General features: G+C 35.5%; 1 protein-coding gene across 15 annotated transcripts in view; it reads left to right on the top strand.

The window, feature by feature from the left end:
- Positions 1-22754, top strand: part of RPS6KA6 (ribosomal protein S6 kinase A6) — a 104028-nt gene that overhangs the window by 43089 nt on the left and 38185 nt on the right. For 14 of the 15 annotated variants that reach the window (XM_070462022.1, XM_070462023.1, XM_070462029.1 and 11 more), the window contains 2 exons: positions 674-733; positions 20863-20979. In XM_070462022.1, coding sequence (XP_070318123.1) covers positions 674-733; positions 20863-20979 — 177 coding nt within the window. The remainder of the gene's footprint in view (positions 1-673; positions 734-20862; positions 20980-22754) is intronic. The other variant, XM_070462024.1, reaches the window with a different exon arrangement.

Here is a 22754-nt window from a genome sequence, read left to right as displayed (position 1 = left end):
TGTATCTGTGTTCCAGTAAACTGTTATTTATAAAAATAGTGGGCCAGTTTGGACCATGGACTACAGCTTGCAGACCCTTAATCTAAGTTCTCCACGCTTACTCCTTTCTGAGGTATTGCTTGAAGAGTATTATTACCCACTGAGCTTTGTATATTGAAATAATTTTGTTTCCATGGCCATTTATATTTTTCTCCTATACTTTATTATTTCTTCTCTAGAATAGCTCAAAATTTAGTTGAACTGATTGAAAGGAAAGGAATTCACAACAGTGTATTTATATGATACCCTTTCCATCCTTATTTGCTTAGACTATATCCTCACAATAAATTTCCTCTGAGGCATTTTTCCTGTCTTATAAATATTTGATTTGGGACAGTCCTAATGAAAGTATACAGGTCATATGTTTAGTATATATTCATTAATCATAACAAAGCTCTAAACAATATGAAATGAAATACACAGCCCTGAAATTCAAGGATTCTTAAAGATAACCCAGAAATCATATTAATAATGTTCCTTTTCTAAGTACTTTCTATGTGTTCTTTGTCCTTTTGTGTTTCATTAAGTGTGGGTCTTGTTAAATTGTGAAGGGCAGCCTAAGGTTGTATTTTTTTCTTAGTTACTACTCTTGTTCTAGTACTCTTGAACTTCAGTTTTGAACAATATTTTTCAGGTGAATGGTCTTAAAATGGTTGATGAGCCAATGGAAGAGGGAGAAGCAGATTCTTGCCAAGTAAGTACTCACATTATTAAGCTACATTTTTCAAATATAAGGGCAAAAAATAGTATGAAAGGAGAGAGTCTTATGTCAGTTAAAGAAATGTATTTAGGTAAGTTAATAAGCAAATCCAATTCTTAATAAAATAGCAGTACTTCAAAGTATAGGACAGATTTTCTTGGTAGAAATTCTTATCCATAAATTTTATTAAACAACTTTATTGGAGCATAATTTACATGCCATGAAATTTACCCATTTTAAGTTTAGTGGATGAAATATTTATTGCCAATATATGAGTAACTGGATTAAAATTCAGAGTCCTCTGAATTAAATAAGACTGTCTAACTATAGGGTAGAAAGGAGATCTAACATGAAAATATTTAACTAAAAGGATAACCTGAGTTCATTTGAAATCTATTACCTGATTTTCAAAAAGAATTGCATGTAAATTATTTCAGAAATTTCTAACTATTTTAAAAGACTGCTTAACTATTTAATATTAGGCCATTCTATGCAAGGACTGTAATCCTAGACTCTCATTTTACAAGATCTCATTACATAGAAGAGTGTTCTTAAGATTTTAGGGAGGGTCTGACTTAAGTAGGCTTCCCTGGTGGCTCAGACAGTAAAGATTTTGCCTGCATTCAGGAGACCTGGGTTCAATCCCTGGGTCAGGAAGATCCCCTGGAGAAGGGAATGGCTACCCACTCCAGTATTCTTGCCTAGAGAATCCCAGGGACAGAGGAGCCTAGAGGGCTACAGTCCATGGAGTCACATTTGAGTTGGACATGACTGAGCAACTAACACTTCCATTTGCACTTTTTGACTAGACATCCTCATGGATGTTGATATTTTGATTGTCATTTCTGTGCTTTACGTCATAGAACTGTAGTTTTTTTAAAACCTGGAAGGAGACTCAGACATTGTATTCTATAATACCTTCATTGTATAGATAAGTCTACTGAGACCTGTAGAAGTTACTGTGATTTATACCAGGCCATAAGACTAACAGGTTGCAAAATCAAGACTTAATGACCCAGTGTGCCTCATATTAGGTCAATTGTGCATTGTGCAGATGCAAAGAAGTGGAAAATAAGGAAAACAGTTTTTTTTTTTTTTTTTTTTTAGTTCTGGATAAAATCATCTTTCATGTCTTTTATCCCCCTGAAACTGGTTAAAGTGAATTTTTCTCTGATAGGATCCAGCAGAGAGATTTAAATTGGGTTTGTCCAACACTCTCTTTTGAAATGTTCTATGTAAAAAATCAGCTTTCTCTGCAGATACTGATGATGTAACAATAATATCAGTTCTGATTAACAAGGTGGGAGGTAAAATGTTATCATTTTAGCTTTTGTAATTTACATAATAACTTTTATGTTAATTTTGAGTATAATTAAATGTAAACTTATATCAAAATCATCTAAAGCTGTATCTACAGATCATATGGGCTAAGGCATAGTAATATTTATGTTGCTAGTTTATAAAAGAGTGTAAGGAAATACAAAGGTAATGGGGAAGGATATATTTTAGTATTAATAAATTAGCAGGAAAATGCCATGCCCCACACCACAGGAGGAGAATGTTTGTATGTGTGTGTATGTATGTATGCATGTGCACATGTGTAGCCTATGTAAACACATAGACGTGTACACAGGGTTATAGTTATATACTAATTTTAATTAAAACTGATGGTACAAATGAACTTACTTATAAAACAGAAATAGAGTCACAGATGTAGAAAACAAACTTATGGTTCCCAAAGGGGAAAAAGTGGAGAGGGATAAATTGGGAGATTGGGTTTGACATATACACACTCATATATATAAGGTAGATAACTAATAAGAACCTACTAGAGAACTCTACTCAGTACTCTGTAACGACCTATGTGGGAGTGGAATCTGAAAAAGAGTGGATGTATGTACATGTATAGCTGATTTACTTTGCTGTAGAGCAGAAACTAACACAACACTTTAAGTCAACTGTACTCTAATAAATTTTTAAAACATGAGGCAAGACATATAGTTTTAATGGAAAGACAGTAAAAATATAGTGTTGCATTCTAATGTCATTTATATTAGGAAATCAACTTCAGTGGCTAGAAAGGGGAATCTAAAATTTTGGTGAATAAAGCACCTAGAATCACTTTCAAGGATTTGATTTAATTTGTGGCCTAAGTTTTCTGGATTTAAAACATTATGTATTTTTTGCTGTGTGATGTTTAAATATTTGTTTTGTGACAAATGATATGGGTGATAAGAAACACTAATTATAAATATATCATCCCTCTTTTTAATGTTTTCATATATAGGAATGTTTTAGTGGGGGTATGTGGTTGCCTATTCCAATGTGATTCTGGCAGCTCTGTCTTTTTCTGATTGGCTTAAAAAAAAAAAAAAACGATAGTGGGTTCATGTCAATGTATAGCAAAATCACAATCCTGTAAAGTAATTAGCCTCCAACTAATAAAAATTAATGAAAAAAAAAGACACACAAAAAAATGATGGTGGGTTATAGAGACTGCTCTATGATGTATAGATTCTTTAAACAGTATTCTTCAAATTTGAGCTTTATGTATTATTACCTATGTGGCGTGATGCTGTTTTGTATTTAGCTAATTTAGATAGCCAGTCTACTCCATCTCATTTATGGTAGCTGTAGACTTTCATGGTTATTAGATTTCTTCAGTTAAAACAAGCAAAATTAAATAAAATGCTTCCCATACTCTGTATATCTAGCATATGATTAGCAAAGCTGAATTATAGTTAATGTAGTTTCAATATATCTAGATTTGTTATGAATAATTGTTCCATTTCTCAAGATAGCCTTTACATTTGGTAAGTATTCAGTAATAGGTCACTAGTAAAAGATATCTGATATCGTATGTCACCACCTAGTCCCATACTTCTCCAAACATGATCCAGGTTAGAAAAAATATGTTTGGATTCTTCTTTAGTAGATGACTAACATGAGCTAATTTTTTATGTTGTCAAAATAAGCATGGTCATATTTGGTAGCTTTTGAACCATTATATTCACTTTTTAAAAAAATCATTTATTTTAATTGGAGGATAATTACTTTACAACACTGTGATGGTTTTTGCCAAACATCAACATGAATTGGTCATAGATATACATGTGTCACCCTATCCTCCCACATCCCTCCCACCCTATCCCTCTAGGTTGTCCCAGAGCACGGGCTTTGGGTACCTTGCTTCATGTATTGAACTCGCACTGGTCATCTATTTTACATATGGTAATGTATATGTTTCAATGCTATTCTCTCAAATCATCCCACCCTCTCCTTTTCCCACTGAGTCCAAAAGTCTATTCTTTACACCTGTGTCTCCTTTGTTGCCCTGTGCATAGGATCATCGGTATCATCCTTCTAGATTCTATATGTATGCATTAATATACATTATTTTCTTTCTCTTTCTGACTTACTTCACTCTGTATAATAGGCTCTAGGTTCATCCACCTAATTAGAACTCACTTAAGTGTATTTTTTTTTTGTAGCTGAGTAATATTCCATTGTGTATATGTACCATAACTTCTTTATCCATTCATTGACTGATGGACATCTTGGTTGCTTCCATGTCCTAGCTATTGTAAATAGTGCTGCAATGAACACTGGAGTACGTGTGTCTCTTTCAGTGATGGTTTCCTTGGAGTATATGCTCATCATTGGGATTGCTGGGCTGTATGGCAATTCTATCCCCAGTTTTTTAAGGAATATTGACACTGTTCTCCATAGTAACTATACCAGTTTGCATTCCTACCAGAAGTTTTAGAGGGTTCCCTTTTCTCCATACCCTCTCCAGCATTTATTGTTTGTAGAACTTTTGATGATGGCCATTCACTAGTGTAAGATGATACCTCATTGTGGTTTTGATTTGCATTTCTCTTAAAGTTTGTATGGAATGCTTATTATTCCCTCAAATAAAATACATATTTTTAACACTACCAGTATTTTAGTAATTTCCAAAGGTGATGATTAGACATTTGTTGATTTTATTAGCACAAAGTCAGCAATATTTTTAGTCTCTGAATCTTTTTTAACTTTTTTATATTAGAATATAGCAGATTAACAATGTTTTGATAGTTTTAGCTGTACAGTGTAGTGAGTCAGTTACATATATATATAGATATACATATAGATGTTTCAGTTTAGTTCAGTCGCTCAGTCATGTCCTAATCTTTGCAACCCCATGGACTACAGCACACCAGGCCCCCCTGTCTATCACCAACTGCCGGAGTTTACTCAAACCCATGTCCATTGAGTCCGGGATGCCATCCAACCATCTCATCTTCTGCCGTCCCATTCTCCTCCCCCCTTCAATAATTCCCAGCATCACAGTCTTTTCAAATGAGTCAGTTCTTCGTGTCAGGTGGCCAAAATTTTGGAGTTTCAGCTTCAGCATCAGTCCTTCCAATGAATATTCAAGACTGATTTCCTTTAGGATGGACTGGTTGAATCTCCTTGCAGTCCACAGAACTCTCAAGAGTCTTCTCCAACACTACAGTTCAAAAGCATCAATTCTTCAGCACTAAGCTTTCTTTATAGTCCAACTCTCACATCCATACATGACTACTGGAAAAACCATAGCTTTGACTACACGGACCTTTGTTGGTAAAGTAATGTCTCTGCTTTTTAATATGATGTCTAGGTTGGTCATAACTTTTCTTTCAAGGAGCAAGTGTCTTTTGATTTCATGGCTGCAGTCACCATCTGCAGTGATTTTGGAGCCCCTAGAAATCAAGTCTGTCACTGTTTCCACTGTTTACCCATCTATTTGCCGTGAAGAGATGGGACCAGATGCCATGATCTTAGTTTTCTGAATGTGGTGTTTGAAGCCAACTTTTTCACTCTCCTCTTTCACTTTCATCAAGAGGCTTTTTTTTTTTTTTAATTTTTAAAAAAAATTTATTTTATTTATTTTTTTAAGAGGCTTTTTAGTTCTTCACTTTCTGCCAGAAGGGTGGTGTCATCTGCATATCTGAGGGTATTGATATTTTTCCCAGGAATCTTGATTCCAGCTTGTGCTTCATCCAGCCCAGCATTTCTCATGATGTACTCTGCATATAAGTTAAATAAGAAGGGTAGCCTTGTCATACTTGTTTCTCGATTTGGAACCAGTCTATTGGTTCCATGTCCAGTTCTAACTGTTGCATACAGATTTCTCAAGAGGCAGGTCAGGTGGTCTGTTATTCCCATCCCTTGAAGAATTTTCCACATTTTGTTGGGATCCTCACAGTGCAAGGCTTTGGCATAGTCAATAAAGCAGAAGTAGATGTTTTTCTGGAACTCTCTTGCTTTTTCAATGATCCATCACATGTTGGCAATTTGATCTCTGGTTCCTCTGCCTTTTCTAAATGCAGCTTAAACAGCTGGAAGTTCACGGTTCAACCTACTGTTGAAGCCTGGTTGGAGAATTTTGAGCATTATTTTGCTAGCGTATGAGATCAGTGCGATTGTGCAGTGGTTTGAGCATTCTTTGGCATTGCCTTTCTTTGGGATTGGAATGAAAACTGACCTTTTCCAGTCCTGTGGCTACTGCTCAGTTTTCCAAATTTGCTGGTATATCGAGTGCAGCAGTTTCGGTGCATCATCTTTTAAGACTTGAAATAGCTCAACTGGAATTCTGTCACATCCATTAGCTTTGTTCGTAGTGATGCTTCCTAAGGCCTGCTTGACTTTGCATTCCAGGATGTCTGACTCTAGTTGAGTGATCATACCATTGTGATTATCTGAGTCATGAAGATCTTTTTTGTACAGTTCTTCTGTGTATTCTTGCCACCTGTTCTTAATATCTTCTGCTTTTGTTAGGTCCATACCATTTCTGTCCTTTTTGTGCCCATCTTTGCATGAAATGTTCCCTTGGGATCTCTGATTTTCTTGAAGAGATCTCTAGTCTTTCCCACTCTATTGTTTTCTTCTATTTCTTTGTGTTGATCACTGGGGAAAGCTTTCATATCTCTCCTTGCTATTCTTTGGAACTCTGCATTCAAATGCCTATATCTTTCCTTTTCTCCTTTGCCTTTAGCTTCTCTTCTTTTCACAGGTATTTGTATATGTATATCTATATATCCATATGTATATCTATATATCTATATACATACACAGATGTATATCTATTCTTTTCTCATTTAGGTTGTTGCATAATACTGAGAAGAGTTCCCTGTGCTATACAGTAGGTCCTTGTTGGTTATCTATTTTAAGTATGGCAGTGTGTAGATCTCAGTCCCAAACTCCCAAACAGTCCCGTTCCCCTACCCTTTCCCTGGTGACTCAGCTTCTTTAGAACCTTCCTGCCAGTGCAGGAGATGTAAGAGACATGGGTTCAATCCCTGTGTTGGGAAGATCTCCTGGAGAATGGAATGGAAACCACTCCATTATTCTTACCTGGGAAATCCTGTGGACAGAGGAGCCTTTCTCTCCAGGTAACCATAAATTCTTTCTCTAAGTCTGTGAGTCTATAAATTCATTTGTGTCATTTCTTTTTAGATTCTGCCCATAAGCAATGTCATATGATATTTCTCTTTCTCTGTTTGACTTACTTCACTCAGTATGAAAAGTTCTAGGTCCATCCATGTTGCTGCAAATGGCATTATTTCATTCTTTTATCCATTCCTCTGTTAATGGGCATTTAGGTTGCTTCCATGTCTTGGTTATCATACACAGTACTGCAATGAACACTGGCATGCATGTATCCTTTTGGGTCATGTTTTAGTCTGGATATATGGTCAGCAGTGGGATTTCAGGGTCATATGGTACCTCAGTTTTTAGTTTGGAAGGAACCTCCATACTATTCTCCATAATGGCCATACTAATTTACATTCCCACCAATAGTGTGCGAGGATTCCCTTCTCTCCACACCCTTTGCAACATTTACTCTTTGTAAAATTTTTGTTGATTGCCCTTCTGGCTGGTGTGAGTTGGTACTCATTGTGATTTTGATTTGCATTTCTTTAATAAATAGCAATGTTGAACATCTTTTCATATGCCTCTTGATCATCTGTGTGTCTTCTTTGGAAAAAAAAAACACATCTATTTAGGTATTATGCCCATTTTTTGTTTGGGTTGTTTGTTTCCATGATGCTAAGCTCCATGAGCTGTTCATAAATTTTGGAGACAAATCTGGTATCAGTCATATCATTTGCAAATATTTTCTCCCAATCTATGGGTTGTCTTTTTGTTTTGTTTATGGTTTCCTTTGCTGTTTAAAAGCTTTTGAATTTAATTAGGCCCTATTTGTTTATTTTTGTTTTTACTTTCATTGCTCTGGGGATGGATTGAAAAATATACTGCTTCAATTTATGTCAGAGAGTGTCCTGCTTATGTTTTATCCATTTTAAGCTTATTTTTGTGTATGGTGTTAAAGAAAGTTCTAATTTCATCTTTTGCATATAGCTTTCCAGCTTACCCAGCATCATTTGTTGATGATACTGTCTTTCCTCCATTGTATAATCTTGGCTCCTTCCTTTTATCATAGATTAATTGACTGTAGGTGTGTGGGTTTATCTCTGGCATTTCAGTCTGACTCTGTTGAGCTATATGTTTGTTTTTGTTCTAGTGCCATATTGTGTTGGTGACTATAGCTTTATAGTATATTCTGAAGCCAGGGAGCCTGATTCCTCAAGGTCCTCCCACCACCACTCAGGATTCCTTTGGCTATTTAAGGTCTTTTGTGTCTCCATATAATATAAACTTTAAGGTTTTTTTTTTGTTCTATTTCTGTGAAAAATGCCATTGGTAATTTCTTAGGGATTGCATTGAATCTGTAGATTGCCTTAGGACGTATAGTCATTTTCACAGTATTGATTCTTCCAGTCCAAGAACATGGTTTATCTTTCCATCTGTGTTATCTTCTGGTTCTTCTATTAGCATCTTATAGTTTTAGAAGTACAGGTCTTTTGTCTCCTTAGGTAGGTTTATTCCTAGGCATTTTATTATTTTTGTTTCAATGCTAAATGGGATTGTTTCCTTAATTTCTCTTTCTGATCTTTCATTGTTAATGTGTAGAAATGCCACAGATTTCTGTTGTAAACTGCAACTTTACCAATTTCATTGATGAGTTCTAACAGTTTTCTCATAGTGTCTTTAGGATTTTCTATGTATAGTATCATGTCATCTGTACATAATGACTGTTATTACTTCTTTTCCAATTTGGATTCCTTTTCTTTCTTTCTCTTCTCTGATTGCATTACCTAGTACTTCCAAAACTATGTTGAGTAAAAGTGCTGAAAGTGGACATCCTTGTGTTGTTTTGATCTTAGACAAAATGCTTTCAGCTTTTCATCATTGAGTATGATGTTAGTTGTAGGTTCAGTTGTATAATGTTAGTTGTAGGTTTGTTGTAGATGGCCTTTAGTATGTTGAGATATATTCCCTCTTTGCCCACTTTCTTGAGAGTTTATATCATAAGCGGGTTTTCAATTTTGTCAAAAGTATTTATCCTTTTCTTCCAGGTTGTATAGTTTATCAGCATACAGTTATTTGTAGTAGTCTCTTATGATCCTTTGTAATTCTGTGGTGTCAGTTGTAACTTCTCTTTTTTCATTTCTAATTTTATTGATTTGAATCCTCCCCCCTTTTTTTTCTTGATGATCCTGGTAAGGGATTAACAATTTTGTTTATCTTTTCATAGAACCAGCTCTTAGTTTCATTGATCTTTCCTATTGTTTTCATTGTCTCTCTTTCATTTGTTTCTGCTCTAAACTTATGAATTATTTCCTTCTACTGACTTGGGTTTTGTTTGTTCTTTCTCTACTTGCTTTAGTTGTAAGGTTAGGTTATTAATTTGAGATTTTTCTTGTTTCTTGAGGTGAGCTTTTATTCGCATAAATTTCCCTCTCAGGAATGCTTTTATTGCATCTTATAGGTTTCGGATTGTTGTGGTTTCATTTTCATTTGTCTCTTGGTGTTTTTTGATTTCCTCTTTGATTTCTATGGTGATCCATTGATTATTTAGTAGCATATTGTTTAGCCTTCAGGTGTTTGTGATTTTTTACAGGTCTTTTCTTGTAGTTTATTTTTAATCTCATAGTGTTTTGGTCAGAAAATATGCTTGATATGCTTGCAGTTTTCTTAAAGTTACCAAGGCTCACTTTGTGGCCCAGCATGTAGTCAGTCTTGGAGAATGTTCCCTGTGTACTTGAGAAGAATGTGTATTCTGCTGCTTCTAGATTGAATGTTCTATAAGTATCAGTTAAGTCTATCTAGTCTTATGTGTCATTTAAGGCCTGCATTTCCTTAGTTATTTTCAGTCTGGATCATTTGTCCATTGATAAAAGTGGTGTGTTAAAGTCCCTTACTATCATTGTATTGCTGTCAGTTTCTCTCTTTATGACTGTTAGTATTTGCTGTAGACATTGAGGTACTCCTATATTGTGTGCATATATATTTTCAACTCGTATATCTTCTTCTCAGATTGATCCATTAATCATTATGTAATGTCCTTCTTTGCCTTTTACAATAGTCATTTTAAAGTATATTTTGTCTGCTATGAGTATTGCTACTCTTTTGATTTCCATTTGCATGGAATACCTTCTTCTGTCCCCTCACTTTCAGTCTGTATGTGTCCCTAGAGCTGAGGTAGGTCTGTCTCATGTAGACAGCATATATACAGGTCTTGTTTTTGTATTGATTCAGCTGGTCTCTGTCTTTTGGTTGGAGCACTTAATCTATTTACCTTTAAGGTAATTACTAGTATGTATCTTCTTGCTGTGATTTTCTTAAGTGTTTTGGGTTTGTTTTTGTGGTCTTTTTCATCTCCTCTTTTATTCTTTTCTCTTTTTGTTTGATGGCCATTTTTGTGTTGTGCTTGGGTTGCATTTTCTTTTATATGTGTTTATCTATTGTAGTTTTGGGGTTTGCTGTTCCCATGAGGTTTTGATATAGCAGTCTATATGTGTACAAGGTTTTTTAAGTTGCTGGTCTCTTCTCCACACAGAGGAGTTCCTTTAGTATTTGTTGCAAAGCTGGTCTGGTAGTACTGAATTCTCTTAGCTTTTGCTCTTTGAAAAGTTTTTGATTTCTCCATAAAATCTGAATGATAGCCTTGCTGGGTACAGTATTCTTGGTTTTAGATTCTTCCCTTTCATCACTTTAAATGTATCTTGCCACTCCTTTCTGGTCTGTAGAATTTCTGCTGAGAAATCAGCTCATAACCATATTAGTGTTCCCTTGTATGTTATTTTTTGTTTCTCCCTTGTTGCTTTTAATATTTTTTCTTTGTCTTTAATTTTTGTCAATTTGATTATTGTATATTTTGTCATGTTCCTCCTTGGATTTATCCTGCTTGGAACTCTGCACTTCTTGGACTTAGGTGATTGTTTCTTTCTCATGTTAGGGATGTTTCAGCTATTATCTCTTCAGACATTTTATCAGGTCCTTCTCCCTCCCTTCTCCTTGGACCCTTATAATGTGAATGTTGTTGTGTGTAATGTTGTCCTAGAGGTGTCTTAGACTGTCTTAATTTATTTTCATTCCTTTTTCTTTATTCTGTTTCATGGCAATAATTTCTACCATTCTGTCTTCCAGGTTACTTACCTGTTCTTCTGACTCAGTTATTCTGTTATTGATTCCATCTAGAGTCTTTTTCATTTCAATTATGGTTTATCTCTGTTTGCTTATTCTTTAGTTCTTCTGGGTCTTTGAGCATTTTTAACATCTTCCCAATCCTTGCCTCCTTTCTTTGAGATCCAGGATCATCTTCCCTATCATTTTTATGAATTCTTTTTCCAGACTGTTGCCTATCTTCACTTCACTTGGTTGATTTCTGCGGTTTTATTTTGTTCTTTCATCTGAGACATAATCTATTGCTGTTTCATTTTGTTTAACTCACTTCAGTTGTGACTTTTGCTCCACAGAGTGCAGGGCTGTAGTTCTTCTGCTTCTGGTGTCTGTTTTCTCATCAGTTCAGTTCAGTTCAGTCGCTCAGTCGTGTCCGACTCTTTGCATCCCTATTAATCACAGCACGCCAGTCCTCCCTGTCCATCACCAACTCGCAGAGTTTACTCAAACTTATGCCCATCGAGTCAGTGATATCATCCAGCCATCTCATCCTCTGTCATCTCCTTCTCCTCCTGCCCCCAATCCCTTCCAGCATCAGGGTCTTTTCCAATGAGTCAACTCTTCGCATGAGGTGGCCAAAGTACTGGAGTTTCAACTTCAGCATCAGTCCCTCCAATGAACACCCAGGACTGATCTCCTTTAGGATGGACTGGTTGGATCTCCTTGCAGTCCAAGGGACTCTCAAGATCTTTCTCCAACACCACAGTTCAAAGGCATCAATTTTTCAGTGCTCAGCTTTCTTCACAGTCCAACTCTCACATCCATACATGACCACTGGAAAAACCATAGCCTTGACCAGATGGACCTTTGTTGGCAAAGTAATGTCTCTGCTTTGTAATATGCTATCTAGGTTGGTCATAACTTTCCTTCCAAGGAGTAAGCGTCTTTAAATTTCATGGCTGCAGCCACCATCAGCAGTGATTTTGGAGCCCCCAAAAATAAAGTCTGTCACTGTTTCCACTGTCTCCCCATCTATTTCTCATAGGTGAGGCTATATAAAAGGCTTGTGGAAGCTTCCTAATGGGAGGGACTGGTGGTGCGTAGAGCTGGATTTTGTTTCCCTATTGGGTAAGGCTATGCTCAGTAGAACTTTAATCTGCTCATGTGCTGATGACTGGAGCTTTGTTCCCTTCATGTTGGTTGTTTGGCCTGACACTGCCCAGCACTGGAGCCTGCAAGTTGTTTGATGGAGTTAATGTTGCCCTTCAGGAGGGCTCATGCTAATGACTCCTTCCCAAAACTGTTGTTATTATCATCTTTGTCCTTGCAGTGAGCCACAGCCACCCCTCACCTCTGCAGGAGACCCTCTAATACTAGCAGATCTGTTTGACCTTGTCCCTTATGGGGTTATTACCTTTTCCCCCTTGGTCTTGGTATATATAAGACTTTGTGTGTGCCCTCTAGGGGTGGAGTTTCTGTTTTCCCCTGTGCTGCTGAATTCCTGTAGTCAAATCCCAGTGGCCTTCAAAGTTAAATGCGGGGGATTCCTCTTCTCATTGTTGAACCCAGTTTGGGAAGCCTGACACAGGGCTCAGAACCTTTACTCTAGTGGGAGAACTTCTGTGGTATCGTTGTTTTCCAGTTTGTGGGTCACGCATTTGATGGATATGGAATTTGATTCTGTTGTGATTGTATGTCTCCTTCCACTTTGCTGTGGTTTCTCCTTTGTTTTTGGGTATCTTTTTTGGTAGGTTCCAACGTGTTTGTATTGATGGTTGCTCAGCAGTTGTGATTCCAGTGCTCTCACAGGAAGGGTGAGAGTAATCCTTCTACTCTGCATCTTGAGCTAATCCCCCTTTTTAAAAAGACTTTAAATTGATTTACATTTTTATTATATATATGTAAACGTTACATTTAACTGAAAATGTATATTCAAAAGGACAAAACTGATTCCTGATATTTTTAAGCCCTAAGTTTCTAATTTTAGAAACCATTATTGACATGTTTCTCACATAAGAATCCTTTAAATACTCTCTCAGAAGTGTGTTTTAATTAAACTTATATGTAGCCATAAGTGGGGAATATGTTAAGTTGAAGTGCCTTCTTCCTATATGGTTTGTTTTTCCTTCCTCTCTTTATCTTTCCATTTAGCTTTGTTGTGCTTCAGTATTTCCCTTTCAAAGTTGATGCTTGCTTTTGCTTTTTATTCATTTATTCCCCTCCCACTATTTTTTTTTTTTTTTTGTAAATGGAGCCATTGTACTACAAACTCACAGAACTGTTAAAAATTGTGGTTCAACTAAATGTTAATGTACAACCACTGTAAGGTGGAGTTATATGCTGCACCATGAGGGATGCAAAGGTTAATAGTAAAATAAGTTTAGTAACTTTGTTATAGATATTTTGTGGTTTTCAAAATTCTTAATTGAATCTCATAACCAAGATCTGAAATGGTTTTGGCAGGTTTATTCCCATTTTATACATGAGGGAACTAAAGAGCCAACTCTAATAACAAAGTAGAATAAACCAACCTAGGTGGGAATTAGTTTGCCACACTTGTTTTTCAGTCACTAATACAAATTGATACAATTTTGCAAGGCTAAGTATTCTACAATTACTTTGCAACATGTACATCATCTGATCTGTTTAGTTCACTCTAGTGGTGTTTTGACATTCACATTATTGCTGTTATTCTTATTTCAAAATATGGTGATACTTGATTTGGTTTACAGTGACCCTGGATTATTCACTCTGTGAGAAGGGTACATCAAGATTCTTTTCCAGATTTCTGCATGTATATTTTAATAGATCTGTAGTTTAAGTGCTTCTTGAAATTTTATATTGATCAAACTGTCCTATCAACCTACCAATAAAGCAAACAAGTAGATGTTGCATTATTACATTAAAACTCAAAATTTAGACTTTAAAAATCTCTCTTCTTTTGTTTTGATGTGTTTTCTGGAGATAGCAATGATCTGTTCCACAGTCCTATGAAACTGTTGTAATAGAAGTATGGTTTCCTAATAGATTGTAGTTAGATCTTTCTCCTTCTGATTAAGATGCGATTTCTTCCTCCTAATAAAATCAGTTGTCAAAAAATTCCTAAGAGTGACTCATCTTCAAAAAAATTTTTGAAGCAGTAGTGTATTTGGTAGTTTGCTTTATACTTTATCAGTATATTTTCCCAGTGTTCATTGTTAGCTCCCTAAATTGAAAAACATGATCACAAATTTTAGATGTCAGAGCATATTATTTTGATTGCAGTTGAAACTTTATAGTTTTTCTGTTTATCAATAATTACTATGATGTTCCAAAAAAAATTTCTAACTCATAATTATCCTTGCCTAAAATTTGTCATTTGATGTTGGAAAGAATAGTAGTCCCTATTTCAAAGTTATTAAATTTTAATTTTACATTATCAACTTTTTTATGCAGATTAAAATTAGGTACTGTGTATTAGTTTTCTAGGGGTGTCATAACTAAGTGCCACATACTAGGTGATTTAAACAACAAATTTATTTTCTTTCAATTCTGGAGACTGTAAGTTTAAGATGTTGTCAGGAGTGGTTTCTTCTGAGGCCTCTCTGCTTGACTTGTAGATGGCTGTCTTGACTTGTAGATCCCTGTGCCTTCACGTGCTTTTTCCTGTGTGTCTGTGCCCTGATTTCTTCCTCTTATGAAACACCAGTCATATTGGACTAAGGCCCACCCTACTGACCTTTAAAGACCCTATCTCCAAATACAGTTACATTCTAAGGTACTGTGGGACTTCAGCATATGTATTTGAGGGGTCATGTTTCAGTCTATTATATATTATATACCTTTTTGCCTTGTTAAGCAAAGTGATATTTCTGACAGCATTTGCTTTCCTCAAGTCCTCAAGTCCCAGTATATAGCTTAGTGACTAATGCATAGCATGTGCTTTATGAGTGTTCTTGATTTTTTTTGAGTGAGTAAATAAAGAAAAATGAGTATTTTGAGAAGCTAAGTATCATGAGAAGATAAGAAAATAATAATACAACATTATTATACCAGGATAGGAACATTTTTTCAAAAATGAATAACTCTTAGGAAAAACAAATGGATCACCAATAAGTTCAATACTACTTTATTTTGTGTTTAATTGTGGCCGCTCTCAAGCTTTCAGAATGGTATAGAACCAGAAGAAAGTGAGGTGGAGGAAGGAAGGAGGATTGAAGGTGAGGTGGGGGGAGAACATTTAAATAGTAAGCATTGATATATGTAACCTTGGGGAAGCTGAGAAGTGTTGGGCAATAGACAATAATAGGGCAGAGAGCAGATGAAATAAGAAAGACCAGAATTGGAAATGATGACACCGGAAGGTACCAGATAACTTGACAAAGCAAAAGAGCTGCTGCTGCTGCTGCTGCTAAGTCACTTCAGTCTTGTCTGATTCTGTGTGACCCCATAGACGGCAGCCCACTAGGCTCCCCCGTCCCTGGGTTTCTCCAGGCAAGAACACTGGAGTGGGTTGCCATTTCCTTCTCCAATGCATGAAAGTGAAGAGTGAAAGTGAAGTCGCTCAGTCGTGTCCGACTCTTTGCGACCCCATGGACTGCAGCCTACCAGGCTCCTCCATCCGTGGCATTTTCCAGGCAAGAGTACTGGAGTGGGGTGCCATTGCCTTCTCTGCAAAAGAGCTAGTTGCATACAAATACTGAAATAATTTTGTAATAACTAGCCAATTGTGTGTGTGTATATTTGTGTGCACATGTTGTTTAACTATATATATATCTTGGTGTTCAATTGCTCAGTTGTGTCCAACTCTTTGCAACCCCATAGACTATAGCCTGCTGGGCTCCTCTGTCCATTGGATTCTCCAGGGAAGATTACTGGAGTGGTGGTCATTTCATCCTCCAGGGGAGTGCCTTAAAAAATGCATGTGCCTGAGTTCCCTTTCTAGTTCTGATGAACCATAATCTCTGGAGGTGGGACCCAAATTTGTGTATTGAATAAATATTCTGAAAGTAATTTTTTAAAACTAGAAAATTTGTAAATTACTGTCTAAAAGACAAACTAGCCATAATTTAGTAATGTAATACATACAGCTATTTGTCTGGGAACATATATCTATAAAAGGTAGATGGCCAGTCAGTAAGTTAATATCAGCAATTTTTAAAAGTACAGATTCTGGGATCATTATGCCCTTTATTTATGTTGAGTATAGCACAGTATAATAAAAATTGAATCATGGGAAATTCCCTGATGGTCCAGTGGTTAAGACTCCATGCTTCCAGTGCAGGGGACACGAGTTCAATGCCTGGTTGAAGAACTAAGATCCCACATGCCACATGACATGGCCAAAAAAAAAAAAAAAATACTGATCATGAATAATATGGAAAATTATTTATATCCCTCACACTCTAAGGAAAAAATGCTTATATTATTAAATTTTGATATATTGTTATCACAAAGTCAGTTCTATTCAAATTTGACATAATTCCATTATTCTGAATGAATCTGCTATTTCCCCATTCCCTTTATGTATTTTAAAAAATAAATTATTCATACATATTTTTCTGTTTTTTAAAGGTAAGTAAAGATAATTTTGAAGATTCTTACTGATTTTACCTTTACAAATCTTTCTTCTTAAAAATAAGTTTTTTTTTTTCATTCCCATTTTATGAAATTGGTTGGATTGTTTTGGGCTGTCCACTCCCACAAGGTCAAACAATTATTGTGCTAAGCATTAGGAATGCAGAGTTGAATGTGATATTACCTGGATACAGGAAGCTCACTGTCTAGTGGGAAAGAAAAGGTAAGCTGTTAGGACTCAATGTGACAGTATTATATGGTGGCTGTCTATTGGGAAAAGTCTTTTCTAATCTAGAGCATTTTCATGTCAGAAATTTTATTGTGTAATACTGCTAAAAATTGAAGGACATATTGCATTTTTAAATGATGGACGTATATGGATTTTAATTAGAAGAGGCATTAGACAGACATTTCCGTTCTAAGATTTGCTTAGTTTTGGTGAAACTAAGTAGGATGGAGTATAGCTGTTACTTAGCTCTGAACATTTAAAAAAAATGATGTTATGACCCATGTTTTAATGATGATTGTAAATGTGGCAGAACCTGGAGTGCCTTGTTAAACGTAAAAATGCTGTATTGTTTTCAATATAATATCACAGACTTGGAGAGGACCGTAAAGAACAATCTAATGTAATTTTTGTTATATGGGAACACTGAGGTAGAGTGGTTTGTGATTTGGCCATGGCTTCTTAGCTTATGAATGACAGAGCTAGAAGCAAAACTTAGTCTGTGACTTTTCCACCAGTGTTCTTTCCACTGGAGAAAACTCCCAATAAGTTATGTTTTTGTTACAGTCCATACTTTGAAGACTTTTACTGCATTCATAATATGTGGTATAAAATCAGCTAGTTATAGTATTAATGAGTATGCAATTTGATGTTGCTTTTGGGATACATATATTGCAAAGATGCATAAAGATATGCCATACTTTAATGTAATTCCAAAATGCCAGTTACAAAACATATGTATTTGCATTAAAAAAGTCCTTCACATTTTTACAAAAAAGACCCCTTTTCAGAGAGGAAACTCACTCTCATAGCTATTTAAAAGAGTCCAGTGAAATACTCTTTTGCTCTATAAGAAACATCCAGGGACAAGCTGCTTGTATATTTTGGAAATTAATCCTTTGTCAGTTGTTTCATTTGCTATTATATTCTCCCATTCTGAGGGTTGTGTTTTCACTTTGTTTACAGTTTCCTTTGCTGTGCAAAAGCTTTTAAGTTTAATTAGATCTCACTTATTTGTCTTTGTTTTTGTTTCCATTATTCTAGGAGGTGGGTCATAAGGGATCTTGCTATGATTTATGGCATACTGTGTTCTGCCTGTTTTCTTATAAGAGTTTTGTAGTTTCTGGTCTTACATTTAGGTCTTTAATCCATTTCGAGTTAATATTTGTGTATGGTATTAGGAAGTATTCTAACTTAATTTTTTTGCATATAGTTGTCCAGTTCCTCTGGCACCACTTATTGAAGAAACTGTCTTTTTCCCATTGTATATTCTTGCCTCCTTTGTCAAAGATAAGGTGCCCATATGTGTGTGAGGTGATCTCTGGGCTTTCTATCATGTTCCATTGGTCTGTACTTCTGGTTTTGTGCCAGTACCATATTGTCTTTATGACTGTAGCTTTGTGGTATAGTGTGAAATCAGATTCCTCCAGTTCCATTCTTCTTTCTCAAAATTTCTTTGGCTATTTGGGGTCTTTTATGATTCCATATGAATGTGAATTTTTTTGTTCTAGTTCTGTGAAAAATGCCATTGGTAATCTAATAGAGATTGCATTTAATCTGTACATTGCTTTTGGTGGTATAGTCATTTTCACCATATTGATTCTTCCAACCTAGGAGTGTGGAATATCCCTCCATCTGTTTATATCATCTTTGATTTCTTTCCTTAGTGTCTTATAGTTTTCTGTAAATAGTTCTTCCATCTCCTTAGGTAGGTTTATTCCTAGGTATTTTATTCTTTTAGTTGTAATGGTAAATACCAGAAAAACAAGCAACCCAATCAAAGTGGGCAAAAGACCTAACTAGACATTTCTCCAAAGAAGACATACAAATGGCTAATAAATACATGAAGAGAGGCTCAACATCACTCATTAGAGAAATGCAAATCAAAACTACAATGAGATATCACCTCATACCACACAGAATGGCCATAATAAAAAAAAAAATCCACAAACAGCAAGTATTGGAGAGGATGTGGAGAAAAGGGAACCCTCCTATACTGCTGGTGGGAATGTAAATTGATACAGCCACTATGGAAGACAGTATGGAGATTCCTTAAAAACTAGGAATAAAACCATCATATGACCCAGCAATACCACTTCTAGGCGTATACCCTGAAGAAACCAAAAGTGGAAAAGACAGATGTACCCCAGTGTTCATTGCAGCAGTATTTACAATAGCCAGGGCATGGAAGGAACCTAGAAGTCCATTGACAGAGGAATGGATAAAGAAGCTGTGGTACATATATACAATGGAATACTACTCAGCCATGAAAGGAATGCATTTGAGTCAGTTCTAATGAGATAGATGGACCTAGTGCCTATTATACAGAGTAAATTAAGTCAGAAAGAGAAAAGCTAATACCGTGTATTAACACATATATATGGAATTTGGAAAGATGGTACTGACATATCTGTTCACAGAGCAGCAGTGGAGATCCAGACCTAGAGAACAGACTTATGGACAAGGATCAGGGAGAAGAGGGAGAGGGTGAGGTGAATGGGGAGAGTAGCATGGATGCATATACACTAACATATGTAAATAGATAACCAATGGGAATTTGCAGTATGATTCAGGGGACTCAAACTGAGGCTCTGTAATAACCTAGAGGGGTGGGAATGGGTGGGAAGTGGGAGGGAGATTCAAGAGGGAGGGGACATATGTACACCTATGATTAATTCATGGTGATGTATGACAGAAATCAAACCAATATTGTAAAGTAATCATCAATCAATTAAAACTAAATATTAAAAATAAAGGAACATCCAGGGGCATATTTTTCAGAACTGATACTTCATTTCTGACTGACAAATGAGTCCTAATAGCTAAAGCTAAAATTACTCTGCTGGATTATATAACATGGTAGTTATTTTAGCTACCATGAAGCCTAACTTACTTGGGACCATACTCTTGTCCACTTTGGCCACATTCACCATTGGTTAATGAGTTAATTAAAAGGTGAATTAATTGAGAACATTTTTGCCATCCAGACCAGAATTAATATGATATAATGGAAAGCTACCACGACTTCTAGACATCGTGATTAACTAGTCATGTGAACTTAAACTCTGTGGGTCTCAGTTTTCTCCTCTATACAGTCAGAAGTTTGGATATTATATCCCAGCTCTTGTTATTTTGTGATACGTAATACATCTGAAAATTTGATTGTTTTTTATCCTCACTACTGTGCTAGGGGCTAGAATTACAGTTCACCTGATTGTAGTCTTTATATAGAGTCTATATCAAGGGGTAGAAACAGTTCCAGGATGGCTTGCCTTCTGCCTGACCCAGTTGGTAGAAAATCTGGCATATAATTTATCAGTGTATGTAAAATTTCAATAAAAGTAGGCGTATGGCCTGGAAACATGTTTGGGCTTTTTGGACTTTGTTTATCCATGCCAGTTTCTTTTAAAATGATATGAATAGCTGGACATTTAAATATTTGTATATCACTGACTATTTAGAATGGTATAATGAAAGAACTCTTGAGGTTCACAGTTTTTGTCATGTCACAATTTACAAGGTTTTTTACTTTCTCTGCATGTACTTGTGAAGGTCTTAAAAGGCGACTCTTTCAGTTGTTGATTTTTTTCTTTTTCTGTCTCTAATTAGTTGGAACAGAAGCTGAAGCACATATTTTGTATGCTTCTGTTTACATGAAATTATAGAGGTTGTGGTATTATCTCTGTGTTATAAAACCCAGGAAATCGGGATGCTAGTAGCCCATTCAACTCTGTGCTAGATTGAAGGAGTTAGGCATTAAATTATTTCTGTTGTGATTTCTGATTCTAAATGGAGCTAATCATAAGATGTTGTAACTATATTTGAGTATTGCTTGGATTTCTTTTTACAGGATGAAGGAGTTGTTAAAGAAATCCCTATTACTCATCATGTTAAGGAAGGATATGAGAAAGCAGATCCTGCACAATTTGAGTTGCTCAAAGTTCTTGGTCAGGGATCCTTTGGAAAGGTAACAAATGCTTTTTCCCCTCATTTGTTTTTCTTTTAAACATTTAGCAAAAAATTGAACACGTAGGTAGAAATCTGGTAAATGTGCCGTTTCTAAATTATCAAATGATACACACAAAGGAAGGTCTAATTTCACTCCTTTTCTGTCTTTTTTAAAATCCCATTTCTTTATACTTCTCTGTAATAATCAATGTTTTCTAATCTCCTGGGATCACTGATTTCTCCAGGACAGTATATAACATGCTATTTATTTGCTACCTAAATCAAGAAAGTTTGAGTTTTGTAAAAGAGATCTTCTTTCTCTGTTCACATGCTGTCATGATCTCAGCTCTCTCTTGGTGATTTTTTTTTCCCTTAGCTCTATCACAGAAGTCAGAATGCATGTATCAATTCATGTATGAATGCATAAATTATTAATCTATCATCTGTTATAAAAAATATGTGAATGTACAGCTATGGTAAGTTCTGGGTAATATAGGGATTATATAAAACTCCTACCTTCAAAGGGTTTTAATTTCAAGGGGAAAAGCAAAATTGATGAGGATGAACTCTTGACACTCATTATTAAAATTGGTTATTCAGTGCTTACTAGTACATGATTATTAGGAAAGAAGTTTATAGGTCTGGTTCGTGAGTTTTGTATACCTAACATCTAAGATACGAAAAATATTACATATAGGTATTAAGTAACAGCATTTAGGAAACAGCAACAACAGCAATTTAAGGGAAGGAAGATAATGAGAAAACTGCTAATTTCTAATTTTAGGGTGGCTGAGATTTAGTTTCAAAGGGGAAAGTAAGGCAGTTGAGCATTGCTTATTTATTATGCTCTGAAATATTTTTAAAAAAGACATTTATTGAACACTGGGTTTGTGTATACCACTTTTAAAGTAACATTGATGAATATAAAGTAGACGTTAATTGTCTTAAAGTAATCTGATATCTGTGTGGTATAAAATGCAACATGTAAAATATAGAGAAATATTTTCAGGACACAAAAAGGACAGACTGGGGTGGATCATTGTTTGGCAGTGAATTGGTACAAGAGGTATATGATGACAAGAGATAGGCTTGAATATTTACGCTGGGGAGAGTAAAACTAGAAGGAGCTTTTAATAGATGTGTGTATCTGTGTGTGTGTGTGTGGGGTGTATTTATAGAACTGACCTGTAGAGGAGGCATGTGCATCCTGAACACCTTTAGTTTTTGAAGTTACTAAAAGTACAGTATTTTTAAAAAAATATTTTACATACTATTTTTATGACATTAATTTTAGAAGAACAGAGATGAATTTCTTTTATATCCCCAATATATAAATGCTTGCATATTGACTTAAATAAAATCTCACCAGGCAAATATTTCAAGCCATTAAAAGTATCTGTCTTAATCTGTCTTATACACTTATCCATATGTGTATTATATCCAGATTTGTTCCAGAAAGGATTTAAGGCTTTCATAAATGAATACTAAAGAAAATAAAATTAAAAATAAGTGGGGATGATGATGGAAGCAGAAAAATTAGAACAGGAAAGATGAGTTGAAGCCAGGAATAAACTCTGTTGTTCACAAATGCATGGTGTAAAGGCCTCAAAATTTCTGGCTGCATTGTAAAGAGGCTGATACATTTAATTGTATGATTATTAACAGAATCTTTAAGAAGTATATCAAACAGACCAGAGAAATTTTTCTTATGGAGCTTTATAAAGAAAATACAGTATAACATAATGAATGTCTTCAATAACATCTTCACACTAAATACAGAAACATGCTGACAAG

The sequence above is a fragment of the Odocoileus virginianus genome, chromosome X (assembly GCF_023699985.2).
Source record: "Odocoileus virginianus isolate 20LAN1187 ecotype Illinois chromosome X, Ovbor_1.2, whole genome shotgun sequence".
NCBI lineage: Eukaryota > Metazoa > Chordata > Mammalia > Artiodactyla > Cervidae > Odocoileus > Odocoileus virginianus.
This window is presented reverse-complemented; position numbering and strand designations above follow the sequence as displayed.